Genomic DNA, 16,872 nt, shown 5'->3' with positions numbered 1-16,872 from the left:
ATGGACGACCTCTCTCTCTGTAACTCTAACTTTCCAATGAATAAATAAATCTTAAAAACAAAAAATGTTTCCTTCCTTAATCTCACTTAGCTTACAGCCATCTTAACACTGTTATCAAACATGATCTGGGGTTTTTCTGTTTGTTCGTTTTAAAGTTATTTATTTATCTGAAAGGCAGAGAGGCAGAGAGAGAAAGAAAGACAAAGACAGAGAGAGATGTCTTCCATCCACTGGTTCACTCCCCGATTCTTGGGCCATCTTCCACTGCTTTCCCAGGCCAGAGCACTGAGCGGGATGGGAAGTGGAGCAGCTGCGACTTGAACGGACGCCTGTTTGGGATGCTGGCACTGCAGGCGGTGGCTTTACCCGCTGCACCACAGTGCCAGCCCCTGGGGTTGTTTTTAATAAAGGGAGGAAAGTGGCTCAGGCCTACAAAAGTCATAACGCACCCTGGACCCAGGTCACTCAGAATTCAGGACAGCTCAGCCTGGGTCATTTAAGTCGGGACAACTGAGCTGTCACAGGGACGAGGCTGTGAGCAACCCACTGCCAAAACCAACGTGAGGATGTGCGCAGGACATGGGGGGGGGGGGTGCCAGTCACGGGCTTGAGTGCTGCTCAAACACAGTCAAAGTGCAGCCCGGGCTTCACCGACCACCTGCCCAGGGGCCGGGATGCTGGGGTGAGTCAGCCGCCTCTTCTCTCAGGCCCACGTCAGTCCTGGGGAAAGGAAGCTGCCCTTTGGAGGGGAGCCCCAGCTGAGGGGTGGGTTTACCTTAGAATCCGAGGAGTCCTCTTTAGAGAGTAGTGGAAAGAAGGTCTGCTGGGCTCCAGCTGACGGGGACCCTGCAGAGGGGTACTGTGGGTCACAACACGGCCCGGGAGGAATGGGGAGGGACTCAGAGTGAGTGCCCTCACTCCCTCCCACTTCCTGATTCTCGCCCATCCAAGTACTAACCAGGCCCGAACCTGCTTAGCTTCTGAGATCAGACGAGATCGGGCGCGTTCAGGGTGGTATGGCCATAGACCACTTCCCGATTCTCCAGCCCCAGCCACCCTCCCCAAGGCCCACCCGGCTAAGCCTGGGGACAGTCCTAGCAGGTGGGTCCTGAGGAGGTGACCTCACACCCAGGGCCACACAGACGCGGTGGCAGAGTGGGATTCCAAGGGAAACTCATCTGACTTCCAACTTCCAACACTACTGCACCACCTGGCAGCCAGCCACGGACATGGACACGGACACGGAGGTGAACTAGCAACTGAGCCTGCCCTCTGGAAACCTCCCCAGAAGCAGGTGGGGCAATGACCATCCTCCAAGGATTCCACAGCAGCTGAGGGTCACGGAACCTCTGACCCGGGCTTGGAGAGACTGAGGGAGGCGGCACAGGCTGGGGAGGGCCCAGGCCAGCGGACAGGAAATACGCAGGCCTGCGGGCACTAGCCGAAGTGCTTCCATGCGCTGAGCCTCGTTTAAATTCTGGGCGGGACAGAGTCACCTTCCTCCCAAGGGTTCCTTCCTGGCTTACTTCCCGGTGGGGCTGCAGGACTTCCTGCCCCCTGGCTTACTTCCCGGGAGGCCCCAGGACTTCCTGCCCCCGGCTTACTTCCCGGGAGGCCCCAGTACTTCCTGTCCCCTGGCTTACTTCCCGGTGGGGCTTTAGGACTTCCTGCCCCCGGCTTACTTCCCGGGAGGCCCCAGGACTTCCTGTTCCCTGGCCTACTTCCCGGGAGGCCCCAGGACTTCCTGCCCCCTGGCCTACTTCCCAGTGGGGCTTTAGGACTTCTTGCCCCCTGGTTTACTTCCCGGGAGGCCCCAGGACTTCCTGTCCCCTGGCCTACTTCCCGGTGGGGCTGCAGGACTTCCTGCCCCCTGGCCTACCTCCCAGGAGACCCCACGACTTCCTGCCCCCTGGCCTACTTCCCGGTGGGGCTGCAGGACTTCCTGCCCCCTGGCCTACCTCCCAGGAGGCCCCAGGACTTCCTGCCCCCTGGTCTACTTCCCGGTGTGGCTGCAGGACTTCCTGCCCCCTGGCCTACTTCCCGGTGGGGCTTTAGGACTTCCTGCCCCCTGGCCTACTTTCCGGGAGGCCCCAGGACTTCCTGCCCCCTGGCCTACTTCCCGGTGGGGCTTTAGGACTTCCTGCGCCCTGGTTTACTTCCCGGGAGGCCCCAGGACTTCCTGTTCCCTGGTCTACTTCCTGGTGGGGCTGCAGGACTTCCTGCCCCCTTGCCTACTTCCCGGGAGGCCCCAGGACTTCCTGCCCTCTGGCCTACTTCCGGGTGGGGCTGCAGGACTTCCTGCCCCCTGGTTTACTTCCCGGGAGGCCCCAGGACTTCCTGCCCCCGGCCTACTTCCCGGGAGGCCCCAGGACTTCCTGCCCCCTGGCTTACTTCCCGGTGGGGCTGCAGGTCTTCCTGCCCCCTGGTTTACTTCCCGGGAGGCCCCAGGACTTCCTGCCCCCCCGGCCAACTTCCCGGGAGGCCCCAGGACCTCCTGCCCCCTGGCCTATTTCCCAGGAGGCCCCAGGACCTCCTGCTGCCGCCTGTGGTTAGTCTCCCTCTTGGCCTCTAGCATGTCTGTGGTTTTCATTTCCTTCACATGACTTGTGCATGTGACAACTTCCGCATTGTTTCCTTGTTGAATCGGTCAATCCTGCAGGGATCCAGGGGGCTTTCCCCCGCTCCCCTCCCCTCTTTTCTGTCCCAATGTCTTTCCTCCCCCTCCACAGCAGGGTGCTCCGAGCCCAGCCTGGAGCCCCTCCGCGGGCACAGCAGCTTCACAAAGCCAACGGCCGGCTTAGGACCAGGCCAAACGTAACGCGGGGGACGCAGCTACAGGATCCTGTCCCACAGACACTGCTCCCAGGACAGCGGCCTCTGCCCTTGCCCGGCCTGCTCCCAGCGGGTGGCCCCTCGTCAGCCAGCAGGTTCTGCCCATGTCTGAGTCACTGGTCACAGCTCTGTGTTTTTCTTTCATCAACTCAAAATCACACGTCATGCTTACACACACTAAGCCTTGTCTTAAGCAATGACACCCTGGCCACCCCAGCTTCTGTGCACGTGATCCGTGTGTGTCCCAGCACCCGGGTTCTGGGCAGCCACTGGAGGTCCGTGCCGCACCCTCGGAGCCACAGCTTCAGGGATTCGGTTTCTGTCCTGCTGCCATTTGCCCCGCCCCCCACCCCACGACCTTCTTGTCTTGCTCAGAGTCTGGGGTTTGCCCAGGAGGCTGCGCCAGGCAGCCCGGCCGTTTGGTTTGGGCTGGGGTGGAGGTTGGGGTGAGGATGGTGAAGGGGTGCAGGGAGGGAACTGATCAGAGCTATTCCTGCAACACACCAGAAAACTTAAAAAAAAAAAAAATCGTGGAAAGTGGAAGTAAACGATAGGCCTGTTTGACACAAAAATTTTGAAGTCCATGTGTAAAAGCAGTCTTCCCACGGTAAAAGAAAAATGCACATTATGAAAAGAATGATACATGGCTTTCAAACTTTTTTTCACATGAGAAGGGAATGGGATTCGAGCCAAGACCACGAGGCTGACAAATCAGGTAGGAGAGGCCGGTGCTGCGGTGTAGTGGGTAAAGCAGCCGCCTGCAGTGCCGGCATCCCACATGGGTGCTGGTTCAAGTCCCGGCTGCTCCACTTCTGATCCAGCTCTCTGCTATGGCCTGGGAAAGCAGTTGGGGATGGTCCAAGTCCTTGGGCCCTGGAAGAAGCTCCTGGCTCCTGGCTTCGGATCAGCTCAGCTCTGGCCATTGTGATTACTTGGGGAGTGAATCAGCAGATGGGAGACCTCTCTGTCTCTCTGGTTCTACCTCTCTCTGTAACTCCTTCAAAATAAATAAAATAAATCTTAAAAAAAAAAAAAAAGCTATTCACAGGGCAGTCCTGAAAAGCAGCAAGTGATCACTTAAAGGACACGGCAGGACGCGTGTAGGGTCAGTGCAAACACGGAGCCATTCCACAAAAGGGACCCACAGAAGTCCTGGAGCCAGCCTCCCCGATTCCCATGAGACACCGTGATGAGAAACTGGCTGCGCGTGGACCACGCTGAAGACACTGGGGGTGTGGCGGCCACTACAGCCTCTGCTTTGTGTCTGGAATTTTCCATGTGGAAATGTCTTAAAATCAGGAGTAGACGAGGGAAGAGGGGCTCAGGGTGACACCTGGGTGATGGGGAGGGGGACCCTGTGCTGCTTCCTTAGCCTTTGTGCTTTCACGCTGAAAATCTACCGTCCTAGAAAGACAAGCAAGACCCTCACCCTCCCCAGCCTCGCTGTGGGCCAGGGCGGCCCTGAGAGAGGCTGGGAGGCCACACCTGGCACCTGGGGTGCCTGCAGGTGCTCCTGGGGGACTAGGGTGATGACTCCTCTTCCAGAAAGGTCAGGGGCCGCGTCCCCCAGCGCCACCTCCTGTGCACCCAGCCACGACCTGGGAGCTGTGCCACCGCAGGCGCAGGGCTGGGAGGGGCAGAGGTGCTTCTGGGCTAGAAGGGTGGGGCTTTCCCAAGGGCAGACAGCCTGTGGGTGACCCGATGACATCAACGAGCCCTCTCCTGGCTTCAGCTGGGCCAGATTACAGACAACCGACTTCCTGTCCCTATCTCTAGACTGCGTTTACCGATGGGTCTGCCTGGGCAGGCTGGCAGAGTCCACAGTGCAAACGCCGACAGGAACACTTGACAGCTGTCTCACTTGACAGCTACTGGGACGAGGGCCAGCCCAGGAGAGGTCACTGCTACACCCGTGGCCCCCTCCATCCTCCCAGCACGCCCGGAACTTCCCGCGTGAGGGCTGCTTTTCCTTCCGGCCACGGCCAGTACTGTGTTTGACTCAGAGCCACTGCCCCTTATCTAACTGCTGATCAGAAGTCGGCACTTTTTATTATTATTATTATTATCTTTAGCTACAGGAAATAATTCAGACTTCAGACCATGAGTTAATTTTCCAGGCCCAACCTATCGGGGTGTCCGGAATGTTCCTGGTATTGGCTAACACTTCAGGAGCATTTCCTGGGGCAACCCTGAGGTGTGCTGTTTCTTACACAACAGCCATGGGGTGATGCGATTATGTAAGTGTTACAGAAGCGGGGGGGGGGGGAACCGCCCAGCAATCCTGCTAGGAAGGGCGGAGCTGAGACGCCAGCATGGCCTCGGATCCAGAGGGCCCTCCGCACGCTGCCCTTGGCCGGGCTGGCCTCGGCTTCAGGAGCCTCAGAGCCAGGGACTGGGGGCCTTCAGCTCACCGCAGGAGGCCGCAGGAGGGGGGAAGTCTCTGCTGAGTCCTTGCCACCTAGTCCCCTGCCTTGCACCAGGGGATGAAGACAAACCTGAAGTTGTCAGGAAGGCTTTGCGATAGCAGCATGAGGGGTTTCCCAAGGTTCATGGAAAATGGAATTGAGGGTTTTTGTTTTAGTTTTTTTTTGTTTTTGTTTTTTTGACAGGCATAGTTAGACAGTGAGAGAGAAAGAGAGAGACAGAGACAGGTCTTCCTTCCATTGATTCACCCCCCAAGTGGCCGCTACGGCCAGCGCGCTGCACCGATCCGAAGCCAGGAGCCAGGTGCTTCTCCTGGTCTCCCATGGGGTGCAGGGCCCAAGCACTTGGGCCATCCTCCACTGCCTTCCCTGGCCACAGCAGAGAGCTGGCCTGGAAGAGGAGCAACTGGGACTAGAATCCGGGGTGCCGGCGCCACAGGCGGAAGATTAGCCTAGTGAGCCGAGGCGCTGGCCTAGTTTTTTTTTTTTTTTTTTTTTTTAAGATTTATGTATTTTGAAAGTCAGAGAGAGAGAGAAAGATTTTTCATCTGCTTGTTAACTCCCCAGATGGCCAAAACAACCAGCAATGGGCCAGACCAAAGCCAGAAGCCAGGAGCTTCATCCAGGTCTCCACGTGGGCGGCAGGGGCCCAAGCACCTGGGCCATCTTGTGCTATTTTTCCCAGGCCATTAGCAAGGAGCTGGATCAGAAGTGGAATAGCCGGGATGCTGGCATCGCAGGCTGCAGCTTTACCCACAATGCCACAAGACAGGCCCCAAAAGGTTTTATTCTGGTGCAGAAACATTTTGACATGCACTCTTTTCTCCAAACATATTTTTCATGTACTTTAAGACTTATTTATTTATTTTAAAGGCAGAGCTACAGAGAGGCAGAGAGAGAGGGAGAGAGAGAGAGAGAGAGAGAGAGAGAAAGAGAGAGAGAGAGAGATCATCCACCTGCTGGTTCACTCCCTAATTGGCCGCAATGGCTGGAGCTGCACCAATCCTAAGCCAGGAGCCTGGAGCTTCTACCAGGTCTCCCACGTGGGTGCAGGGGCCCAAGGACTTAGACCATCTTCCACGGCTTTCCCAGGCCATGGCAGAGAGCTGGATTGGAAGTGGAGCAGCCAAGACTCAAACCAGTGCCCATATGGGATGCTGGCACTGCAGGCAGTGGCTTTACTCACTACGCCACAGCACCAGCCACATTCATGAACTTTTTGAAGACCCCCCAACTTATAGACTTCAAAATTCTCTGGACCAAGTAAGCTTCATCTTTAATTCCATTTTCCACGAGCTTCCTGAAGGACCCTGGGGTGTGTGGTGGTTAGCGTCACGGGCACTCACATCCATGGCTGGGAGCCACTGCCTTCTCGGTGACTTGAGTGATGGCTCTCCCTCTACAGCTCTGGTGATGCGGATGGAGAAGCAGGCCTGAGACTCACGGAGGTGAAGGCGGCAGAGCCGGCAGCGCCCCCAGCTCTCCCCACACAGCTCGAGGGTCAGGCCCTGCCAGAGGCCTGTGGGGGGCAGAGGCTGCCAGGCACCAGTCCAGAGCCTGCGGACAGAAGCCTAGGGGCCCAGGGACACGTGGGCCTGCTTGTAGGACCTCTGTGGCCCAGGGACATGTGGGCCTGCTTGTAGGACCTCTGTGGCCCAGGGACACGTGGGCCTGCTTGTAGAACCTCTGTGTCTTTTGGCTCCCTTATCAATGAAGTGGGATCAACATCTAACTCCTATAGTCAGCTGAGTGTTAAACAAATCAATACCTTGGGCACAACGAAGTCCTGGGCACTGAAAGACCTCAATTGCTGTGTTTTTCTTTGACGCAAATGGTAATAAGTGACACGGATTCCTTGGTTAGCTGACCTCCTTGCCGTTCTGTCACACTGGCTATGAACCTGCCCTGTGGACACACACCCACATCACCGTTCAGGGGACTTAACGGCTGCGATCCTCGCTGATTTCACCACTTCCCGTTGTTTCCAATTTTTTGTTCTTCCTCGCTACAGTGAACATCCTTATAGACAAGCAGTGCCTTAAATAAATTTGCTTTAAGGCAAAGGCTAAATTAAGAATACCTGTGCTTGGCTGGCTGGCCAGTCCCACGGGCTGCTCCTCTTCTGTGATTGTCTCGGGCCTTCCCGACAGCACAGGGTCAAGGGAGGGTGGGCTGGACGATCCAGTTTCCAGAGCCGGTTTCCCTGAAAACAAGGCGGGAAGAAGGCCGTCATTCCATGGAGTGGGATGGTCCAGCCATCAGAGCGGGGTGCTGCTCCCGGCTCCATCACAGATTCACAGGGGGCCCGGCCAGTTCTGCCCTCTCTGGGCCTCGAACTCCCCATCTGTGAAATGAGGGGTTGCACACGACCATCCCCTGTGATGGTCCAGCTCCTGATCCTCACAGACAGGTCATCATTCCTCTGAGCCCCGTTCCCTCTCCTTCCCCCCTGGCTGACTCCCGCCCTCCCTTCCACCTGCTGGGGAAACACACACAAGCGACCCATTTCCTAGATGGGAATCCTACAGCAGGCCCAGGCCCAGCTTCCCTGACCTTAAACCCTCAGCGTCTCTGCCTTCCATGCTGACCAGCTTGCCCAAGGTCACAGCCAGAGGCTGCAGCCCAGGCAGAAGGCAGCACCTGCCTCTCCAGGGTGCGCACATCCCCCGCACACAGGTTTGGGAACGCTCATGTGCCATGAGGGTGTGCTCCCCCAGCTTCCGCGATTCCCACAGCTGCAGTGGGAAGTAGCTCCCTCCTCCATGGCAGGCCTGAGAAGCCCTCCACACCCCTCACCAGGTAGCATCTCACAAAACAAAACACAGTCTTCACTTCCAACAGGAAGCCTTGCAGGCAGGGTTGGGAGGGTGGTGGGGGGACAGAGAGAGAGCAAGATCTTCCATCTGCTGGTTCACTCCCCAAGTGGCCTTAATGGCCCAGGCTGAGCCATGTCAAAGCCAGGAGCCTAGAACTCCATCCAGGTCTGCCACATGGGTGCAGGGGCCCAAGGACTTGACCATCTTCTGCTGCTTTCCCAGGCACAGTGGCAAGGCACTGGACTGGAAGTGGAGCAGCTGGAGCTCACAATGGTGCTCCTGTGGGATGCCAGCATCACAGGTTGTGGCTTAACCTGCTGCACCACAATGCCAGCTCCCAGTGTCAAGCCTTGAGGGCTCCCTTGCTTAGAAAACAGTGTACAGGCCGGCGCCGCGGCTCACTAGGCTAATCCTCCGCCTGCGGCACCGGCACCCCGGGTTCTAGTCCCGGTCAGGGCTCCGGATTCTGTCCTGGTTGCTCCTCTTCCAGTCCAGCTCTCTGCTGTGGCCCGGGAGTACAGTGGAGGATGGCCCAAGTACTTGGGCCCTGCACCCCATGAAAGACCAGGATAAGCACCTGGCTCCTGGCTTCGGATCGGCGCAGTGCACCCACCGCAGCACGCCGGTGGCAGCGGCCACTGAGGGGTGAACCAACAGAATAGGAAGACCTTTCTCTCTGTCTCTCTCTCTTACTGCCACTCTGTCGAAAAGAAAAGAAAAGAAAAGAAAAGAAAAGAAAAGAAAAGAAAAGAAAAGAAAAGAAAAGAAAAGAAACGAAAACAATGTAAAACTTTTAACCTGAATCCTACCTCCCCTATGGCTCCCAGATCAAACCCAAATTCTTTTTTTAAAAAAAATATTTATTTATTTATTCATTTGAAAGTCAGAGTTACACAGAGAGAGGAGAGGCAGAGAGAGAGAGAGAGAGAGGTCTTCCATCCGCTGGTTCACTCCCCAGATGGCCGCAATGGCCAGAGCTGTGCCGATCCAAAGCCAGGAGCCAGGAGCTTTTTCTGGGTCTCCCATGTGGGTGCAGGGGCCCAAGGACTTGGGCCATCTTCTACTGCTTTCCCAGACCACAGCAGAGAGTTGGATCGGAAGTGGAGCAGCTGGGTCTCGAACCGGCGCCCACGTGGGAAGCCGGCATTGCAGGCGGCAGCTTTATCCGCTATGCCACAGTGCCAGCAGCACAAACCCAAATTCTACAGCCCTGTGTGCCAGGCCCCACACCTGAGCAAGGCAAAAATGGGGCACTGAGTCCCAGTGAAGGTTGCTGATTTGTTTATCCTCACACAGGGCAGAGCACAGGTGGGGCTGGGACTCAATGAGAAATACTCATTCCTGCTGTGAACTGGACCTCGCTGTCCAGACCCGGGCTCTGGGCTAGGACAACAGTAACACCTACATTTGCATGGCATTGTGGGAAGACTTTATTTAATCCTCACAACAGAATTGTGTGCATTTTATTTTCGAGTAGATGGCTGTCCTTCAGTATCCTTGGAGAACTGATTCCAGAACGCCCACAGACACCAACATCCGCGATGTCCACATCTCTGGTATAAAACAGCATAATAATCGCACAGAAGCTGCATCTCAGGCTGGCGCTGTGGTGCAGCAGGTCCAACCACCACTTCAGATGCCGGCAGCCCATATGGGAGCGCCAGTTCAAGTCCTGCCTGTCCTGCTTCCAACTAGCTCCCGGCTGACACACCTAGCAAGGCAGCAGAAATGGCTGGAGTACTTGGGCCCCTGCCACCCACGTGGAAAATCCCGATGGAGCTCCTGCCTTGTGGCTCCAGCCTGGCCCAGCTCTGGTTGTCGTGGTCATTTAGGAAGTGAACCAACAGAGGACCTCTCTCCCTCTCTCGTTCTGCCTTTGAAACTGATAAATACTCTTTAAAAAAGAAAAGAACCTATAGCTCTACGTGGAACCCATGGATAGGAGGCTCGTGGGGTAAAAAACTCATCCCAAGTCAAACATTCAGCAACAGTGAAGCCTGGGGCGGGGTTCGTGCCTTCCTATCCAGTTAGGGCCGCACGGCTGACTCACCACCACACCCGGCCTCTGTGTGTCCTCTGGGTGCCCAGTCTGGGGACAAGCAGGAACAAAGGGATGGCCCTTTGATTTCCCCAGGACACACAAAAATAACAATAAGGCTGAATAGGAGTGATCATGGGTGGCTTTCTCCTTGTTGCATTTCCTCTCTGTCACTGGAATCTTAATCTTTTTAAACAAACCTATCTTATGCAAGCAGGGCAGGGCTCAGGTGTTCGGAGTCCAGGCTGGCCTGGAAACCAGCCCGTGCCTTCCCAGCTGCGTGTACCTGAATAACTTTGATGACATCATGTGCAAACTGGGGACTTTGTCAAGGTTATTATAACATCTTTAAAATACTGGTTATCTAATAAACTACTCGCACACTGAGTGTTAAGAAAGTGGGATGGAGCCTTAGTTCTTTTTCATTTAACGTAACTCTGAAACTTTTTTTTTTTTTTAAAGATTTGAGTTACAGAGAGAGGTAGAGACACATATAGAGGTCTTCCATGTGCTGGTTCACTCCCCAAATGGCTGCAACGGCCGGAGCTGAGCCGATCCAAAGCCAGGAGCCAGGAGCTTCTTCCCAGTCTCTCACGTGGGTGCAGGGACCCAAGCACTCTGACCATCCTCCGCTGCTTTCCCAGGAGCATTAGCAGGGAGCTGGATCAGAAGTGGAGCAGCTGGGACTCGCACTGGTGCCCACATGGGATGACGGCACTGCAGGCTGGGGCTTTAACCCGCTGCACCACAGCACCTCCTGGCACTGGCCAGAGAAGGGTCCTGCCAGCAACCTCCTGCAGAGCCAGGCCCCACAGTAGGGAATGCCTGGGCTGCGAGAGCCCCCAGAAGGCCCCCCGGTCCTGGAGCTGCCACGGCCCCGGCACACCAGCCCTCTCCCTGCCTCCAGCGGCTGCCTGCGTTTCCTCTCAGCAGAAGGGCTGAGGGAGACAGTGCAGGCCTGCCCGCACTCAGCATCATTCCCGATGATTTTTCCCTCATCTCCGTCCCTCTCTAGGGGCCTGTCTTAGCAGGGGCAAGCACCACGGCGCAGCAAGATAAGCCGTCACTTGGGACACCCTCACCAGGGTGCCAGTTCTAGTCCCAGCTACTCCATTTCCAATCCAGCTCCCCGCTGATAGGCCTGGGAAGCAGCAGGTGGCGGCTCAAGGGTGTGGGCCCTGCCAACCGTGTGGGGGACCCAGATGGGGTTCCTGGCTCCTGGCCCAGTCCCAGCTGTTGTGGCCATTTGGGCAGTGACCCAATGGATGAAGGACCTCTCTCTCTCTCTCTCTCTCTGTCACTCTGCCTTTCAAATAAAATAAAACAAGCCTTTAAAAATACAGAAAGACACAGAGAATACTCTGTACAAACTGGCTGAAGGAACACATTTTTTAAAAAAACCTATCTGGCAGGAACACCGACATCAGGGGCCCCCACCCACGGGGCTCACAAAGCCTTGGTCTGCCCTGTCCCAAGGGGAATCCAGCGGTGGCTGACACCTGGTGCTGTGGGTCATGCAGAAGTGTGGTGGGGGCTGACCCGCCCGCACATCTGGGGCTGAGGCTCACCCTCGCAGACAAGGGCTCCCGCCATACTAGGAGGACCCCAGTCACACACAGCCATCAGCTGACCCGGCCCACGGCTGGCCCCAGCGGAAGTTTCGGTTTCCTGGGTTCTCAGGTCCTGTAACCTTAAATGGTCAGGGACGCGTGCAAACGTTACCCACCTGCAGTTCCACTCGGGAGCTGCTGGCCTGCAGGCTGAGTGGGAAGGCGCAGGCCAGGCCGCTCCCTGCCTCTTTCCCACGGTCAAAACCGAAAGATGGAGAAAACGTGACTCCGCTGTGCTCACTCCCGGGAAGCCTGGTCTTTGCCAATACACAGCCGAGCTCACCCACCCCTGCAGGCGGCCACCCAGAGCACAGGCCACAAAGACAGACGCCGGAGGAGGCAAAGGAGGCCAGACATCCACGAGATAGGGTCGTGCCCTGAGCACCTGTGGCCTCAGGCTGCCAGGACAACACCTGTTCCCCACTCACCCACCCTCCCGGCTTTTTAAAATTCGCAGAAAGTGAGCTCTGCAGGATCAGGACAGCCTGCAGAGGGGAGAACCTGGAGAGTGCTTCACCCGGGGGAACCAGACCCAGCCCCTCCAATCCCCAGCCGTGTGTGTGCCGTGGCAGAGGGCACACATCTCAGCCCTCGAGAACCTCTGTGAGCACTGGCGCTCCCAGCACCACTCCAGGCCCAGGCTCGGCGGGTTGAAGCGGCTGGTCAGGCCCGAGGGCACACTCTGTGCCATGACCCTGGTCCCCCAGTCTCCCAGCCTGAGAGGTGCAGACAACAATGAACCTGAGACTCCGGGTGAGGCTCTCTGGGGAAGCCTGGTGGGCAGATGCTCCCCTGGAAACGGAACCTCGCTGGCAGCAACTTGGTGCTCAGCCTGTGCCCACGACCACACAGAGGGCTGGCATCCGGGGCTCTCCGCCCTGCTCAGATGCCAGTCACTGGGGGAGCTGGGGGGCTGTGGGCACTAGGGGTTGACACAAGTCTGGAAGTTTCTGAAAGCTCCCCTGGGGGGGCCAAGGACCACTGGCTTCACTCAGAGGATGAAGGGGAAGTCGCAGGCAACAGGGGCACAGAGGCACGGGCGAGGCTTCTCGGGGAACCTTCCGGCTCCCAGCATTGGTGACGGCTATGGTTTCTCCTCTCTGCTTCGTATTTGCAGGGCGTCCAGCACTCTCCGAGCAGCACCACTCATGCCGCAGAAGGCAAAGATGGGCGCTCAGTCACACACCCGCAGTGGGCTCTCAGGCAAGGCCCCCACCCCCACCCCACCCAGCGGGGAGCCACCGAGATGCAGGCAGCGCTCGGCGGCCTAGGCTGACTCAGGCCAGGCTTTCCCAGGCGCCTCCCCACACGCGTGCTCGGCCTACTTCACAGCTGCGGACGCAGGTGCAGGTGCTATCTTTGTCCTCGACGTCAAGGAAGGGAAGCCCACAGCAGCTGGTCTATTTAATTCTGTTTTTTTATGCCCACTTCCCCCAACCAGAATGGTCAGGGGGCATGTGCATGCTGGGCCTTGGCTGCCTGGGAACGTTTAATGCAGTGGCAGAGGGGAGCCAGGCGTGGGAGCGAGGGGACCCTGCACACGCGGCCAGATTCTGCCACGGTGAGCACGCTCTGGAAACCCCCACCCCTCAGGCCCACGAGGCCAACAGTGACCCAGTACTTACCGGGCTTTCACTCGCACACTGACTCACGGATCCTTCCAGAACAGACCACAGTGACTCAGCGTAACTGAAGCAGCGTGGTGCCCGCTGGCTTGACCAGGGATGCACACGGCTCTCCGGCCCCTCTGCTTCCCTGCCGGCTGGCTCCCTCTCGGCTCACCCCATCCCCCGCAGCCACAGCCTCGCACGCACACCTGCCCCTCTCAGAACTCCCAGCTCCGAGGCCAGCCCCGTGGAGGACCTACAAGCCACCAGGGCTCCCGTGGCTCACTCTTCCTCACACACTGTGCCACGGGCCGAGGATTCCAGCCTTCGTCAAAACCGACATGTTGCTGACAGAAAGCGGGCTCTGACTGGGAGCTGTTCTGTGCTGAAAGTGAGCTCGGGGAGGAAGGGCCTGATCGACCTGCTCACCTGGGGCAGTCTGGGGGTACTTCTGGGAGGAGGTGCCTTCCTTCCAGCAGAGGCCCAAAAGAAGCAAGGCTGAGCCCCAGGGAGCAGGCAGGGGAGCCAGGCAGGGGTCTCATTCCAAGGTGTGGAGGCAGGGAAGTCTGGTCCACCTCCTCGGATGAGGGCTGACCGGGGGCAACTGGTGGAGATCAGGCTCGCGGGACCCTGGGCGAGACCCTGCAGGCCACAGGCAGGCAGATCCCAGCACAAATCCCCAGACACGAAACTGCAGCTGAGACGGTGCTCACCGAGAACCAACGCTCCCTCCAGTCCCAGCCTCCCTTGCAACGGGGTGGAGTCATAGGGCTCGTTCTGCCCACTGGATTTTACTTGCTTTTATTTATGTATTTGAAAGCCAGAGAGACAAGGTGACAGAGAGACAGAGAAATCTCCCATTTACTGGTTCACTTCCCAAGAGTTCACAACGGCAGGAACAGGGACCCAGTTACTTGAGACATCATTGTCACCTCCCAGGGTCTACCTTAGCAGGCGGCTGGAGTCAGGAGCCAGAGGCTGGCACTGAACCTACGTACGGCCACTTGAAATGCAAGCAACTGGGGCCAGCACCATAGCAGTGCGGCGGCTAAGCCTCACCTGTGACGCCGGCATCTCACGCGAGTGCTGGCACGAGTCCTGGCTGCTCTCCTGCCCTTGGTGGAGATGCCGTGTCACCTCCTGAGCTCAGCCATCAGCAGCAAGTGGGCCTCTGCCCTCCGCTCCCAGCCCTCCCTTCCTCTACCACCAGGACCTGGGAAGCCATGCGCTCCAGAGGCCACGTCTATGACGGAGAAGTCCTCAGGCCGCGGTGAATGCCGGGACAGCTGGGACCACCTGTCAGCGTGGCGGCCTCTGACCCATCCTGGCTAGCGCGGAGCCTGCAGCTCGGGGGAGCCTCGGCGGGACAGCGCAGTTCTCCCCCACGTCATTCCCAAGAAACCAGCAGCAGTCCAAGCTCCTAGAGCCCTGTCCCCGGCACACAGCAGTGACGAGGGACACCTCGCCATCCCCCAGTTCGGAAGCACAGTGACAGCGAGATGTCCATGGCCATTTTCCGGAGGAGGAAGGTGAGACCCAACGCCGTCCCGTATGCAGCCCATGTGGCGGGGGTCAGGCACACAGGAACTCCCACTCTGGCCCTCTTCCTCACAAGCTACGGGAACCCGAGAGGGTCGGCTGGTCACTGAGCCTCCGATGAAACAGGTACAGTAAGAATCAGGAGTTAGAAATGTGCCAGGGGATTCCAACACAATTCCATCAAGATGGCATGTACCAATGCCATCGCACTAGTCCAAGTGATCAATTTCAGCTCACAATTGATAGCTCTGATAGGTCTAAGAGTCAAAGAGATCACACAAACAAGACAAGTATCTGCTAATACTAACTGATAGAATCAAAAAGGGAGAGAAAGATCCAACATGGGAAGTGGGATACACAGCAGACTCATAGAATGGCAGATGTCCTAAACAACACTCTGGCCTCAGAATCAGCCCTCAAGGCATTCAGATCTGGCTGAAGAGCCCATGAGAGTATAGCAGGCATGGAAAGCCAAGATATCATGGAAAAAAAAAAAAAAAGACCTAAATGAATGATCTCTGTGAGTGATGTGAGTGAGATCCCAGTGGAAAGAACGGGGCCATCAAAGAAGGAGGTACCCTTCTCCGAAGGGAGGAGAGAACCTCCACTTTGATCTTATTCCGATAGGGTCATAGTCAAAGTCAGCGAACTCTAAAGGCTTCCATAGCCCTGGCAACTCATGACTAGAGCCTAGGGAGATTACTGACGCCATGAACAGGAGTGTCAAATTGTTAAGTCAGCAACAGGAGTCACTGTGTACTTACACCCCATGTGGGATCTGTCCCTAATGTGTCGTCTAAAGCCAAGTGATGCTATGACTGGTACTGAAACAGTATTTTTATACTTTGCATTTCTGTGTGGGCGCAGACTGATGAGGTCTTTGCTAATTATATACTGAAGTGATCTTCTGTATATAAAGAGAATTGGAAATGAAAAAAAAAAACAACCTGGTGTTAAAATGGAAATGGCATAGAAAATTAATTAATTTGAAAAAAAAATTATGTAGGATCTCTGTCTTTAATGTGCTGTACATTGCTATTTAATGCTATAATTAGTAATCCAATGGTAGTTTTTTCACTTGATGTTGCTATATGGGCAAAATGTTGAAATCTTTACCTAATATATACTAAACTGATCTTCTGTATACAAAGAGAATTGAAAATGAATCTTTACATGAATGGAAGGGGAAAGGGAGCGGGAAAGGGGAGGGTTGCGGGCGGGAGGGAAGTCATGGGAGGGGGGAAGCCATTGTAACCCATAAGCTATACTTTGGAAATTTATATTCATTAAATAAAAGTTTAATAAATAAAAAAAATAAAATAAAAAGTAAATTTAATTTTGCCACAAGTAAAAAAAAAAAAAAAAAAAAGAATCAGGACAAAAGACCCAGCCCGGCGCCTGTGGCTAACACAGGTTACCACCAGTTACGACTGTGACTGCCCCGGGGGCTCAGCCCCGTGCTGCCGGGCTCCGCAGTTCCCATTGGCTGGGACGCGAGGCTGTGGGAAGCCTTCCCAGGGAGCTTGCCTGGATCTCTCCACACGGCACCTCTGGGGGAGAGGAGGAGCCCCTGCCTTCTGTTTGGCTTCAGCAGCGTGGATCTCCTCACTGCGTGGGGAGTTTTCCAGGAAGGAAATGACCACGGTGGAGATGCCTACGCCAAAGCTATAAACAGCCAGGGTTGCACAAGCGGAAACAGACTGCGAGAAAATTGCAAAACCTAACAATTCCCAGGGAGGTGGGAGCAACAGACCGGAAGACAGAACCTGGCCACTTTCCAGGTCCCTTCAGATTCCAGGAGCTGACACCTGGGGCCTCACAGCCCTGCCCCCACCATTGGCAGAAGGGGGAACTCCCCAGTGAGAGGTCCTCCAACCACTTCCCTTTAGTCCCCGCTGAAAAAAAAAAAAAAACTTTCTTCCCCTGGGCAACTGAGAGTTCCAACAGGAACGCCGGGCTGGTTTTACAGAGAGAGAAAGGCTTGAAGAAAGAAGAAACTAAAACAGC

The 16,872-nt window shown here is 56.2% G+C and overlaps 1 protein-coding gene across 2 annotated transcripts in view; it reads right to left on the bottom strand.

Annotated features, from left to right (window-relative positions):
* IRAK2 (interleukin 1 receptor associated kinase 2) overlaps positions 1-16,872 on the bottom strand; it is a 62,816-nt gene that overhangs the window by 27,874 nt on the left and 18,070 nt on the right. For both annotated transcript variants that reach the window (XR_009866752.1, XM_062200448.1), the window contains exons 3-4: positions 7,336-7,458; positions 776-846 (exon numbers count right to left, since the gene is read on the bottom strand). Coding sequence is in view for 1 of the 2 variants with exons in the window: in XM_062200448.1 (XP_062056432.1) it covers positions 776-846; positions 7,336-7,458 (194 nt within the window). In the remaining variant the exon portion in view is untranslated. The remainder of the gene's footprint in view (positions 1-775; positions 847-7,335; positions 7,459-16,872) is intronic.

The sequence above is a fragment of the Lepus europaeus genome, chromosome 9 (genome assembly GCF_033115175.1).
Source record: "Lepus europaeus isolate LE1 chromosome 9, mLepTim1.pri, whole genome shotgun sequence".
Taxonomy (NCBI): Eukaryota; Metazoa; Chordata; class Mammalia; order Lagomorpha; family Leporidae; genus Lepus; species Lepus europaeus.
Note: the sequence above shows the minus strand (reverse complement) of the source record. Positions and strands in the feature narration are given on the sequence as shown.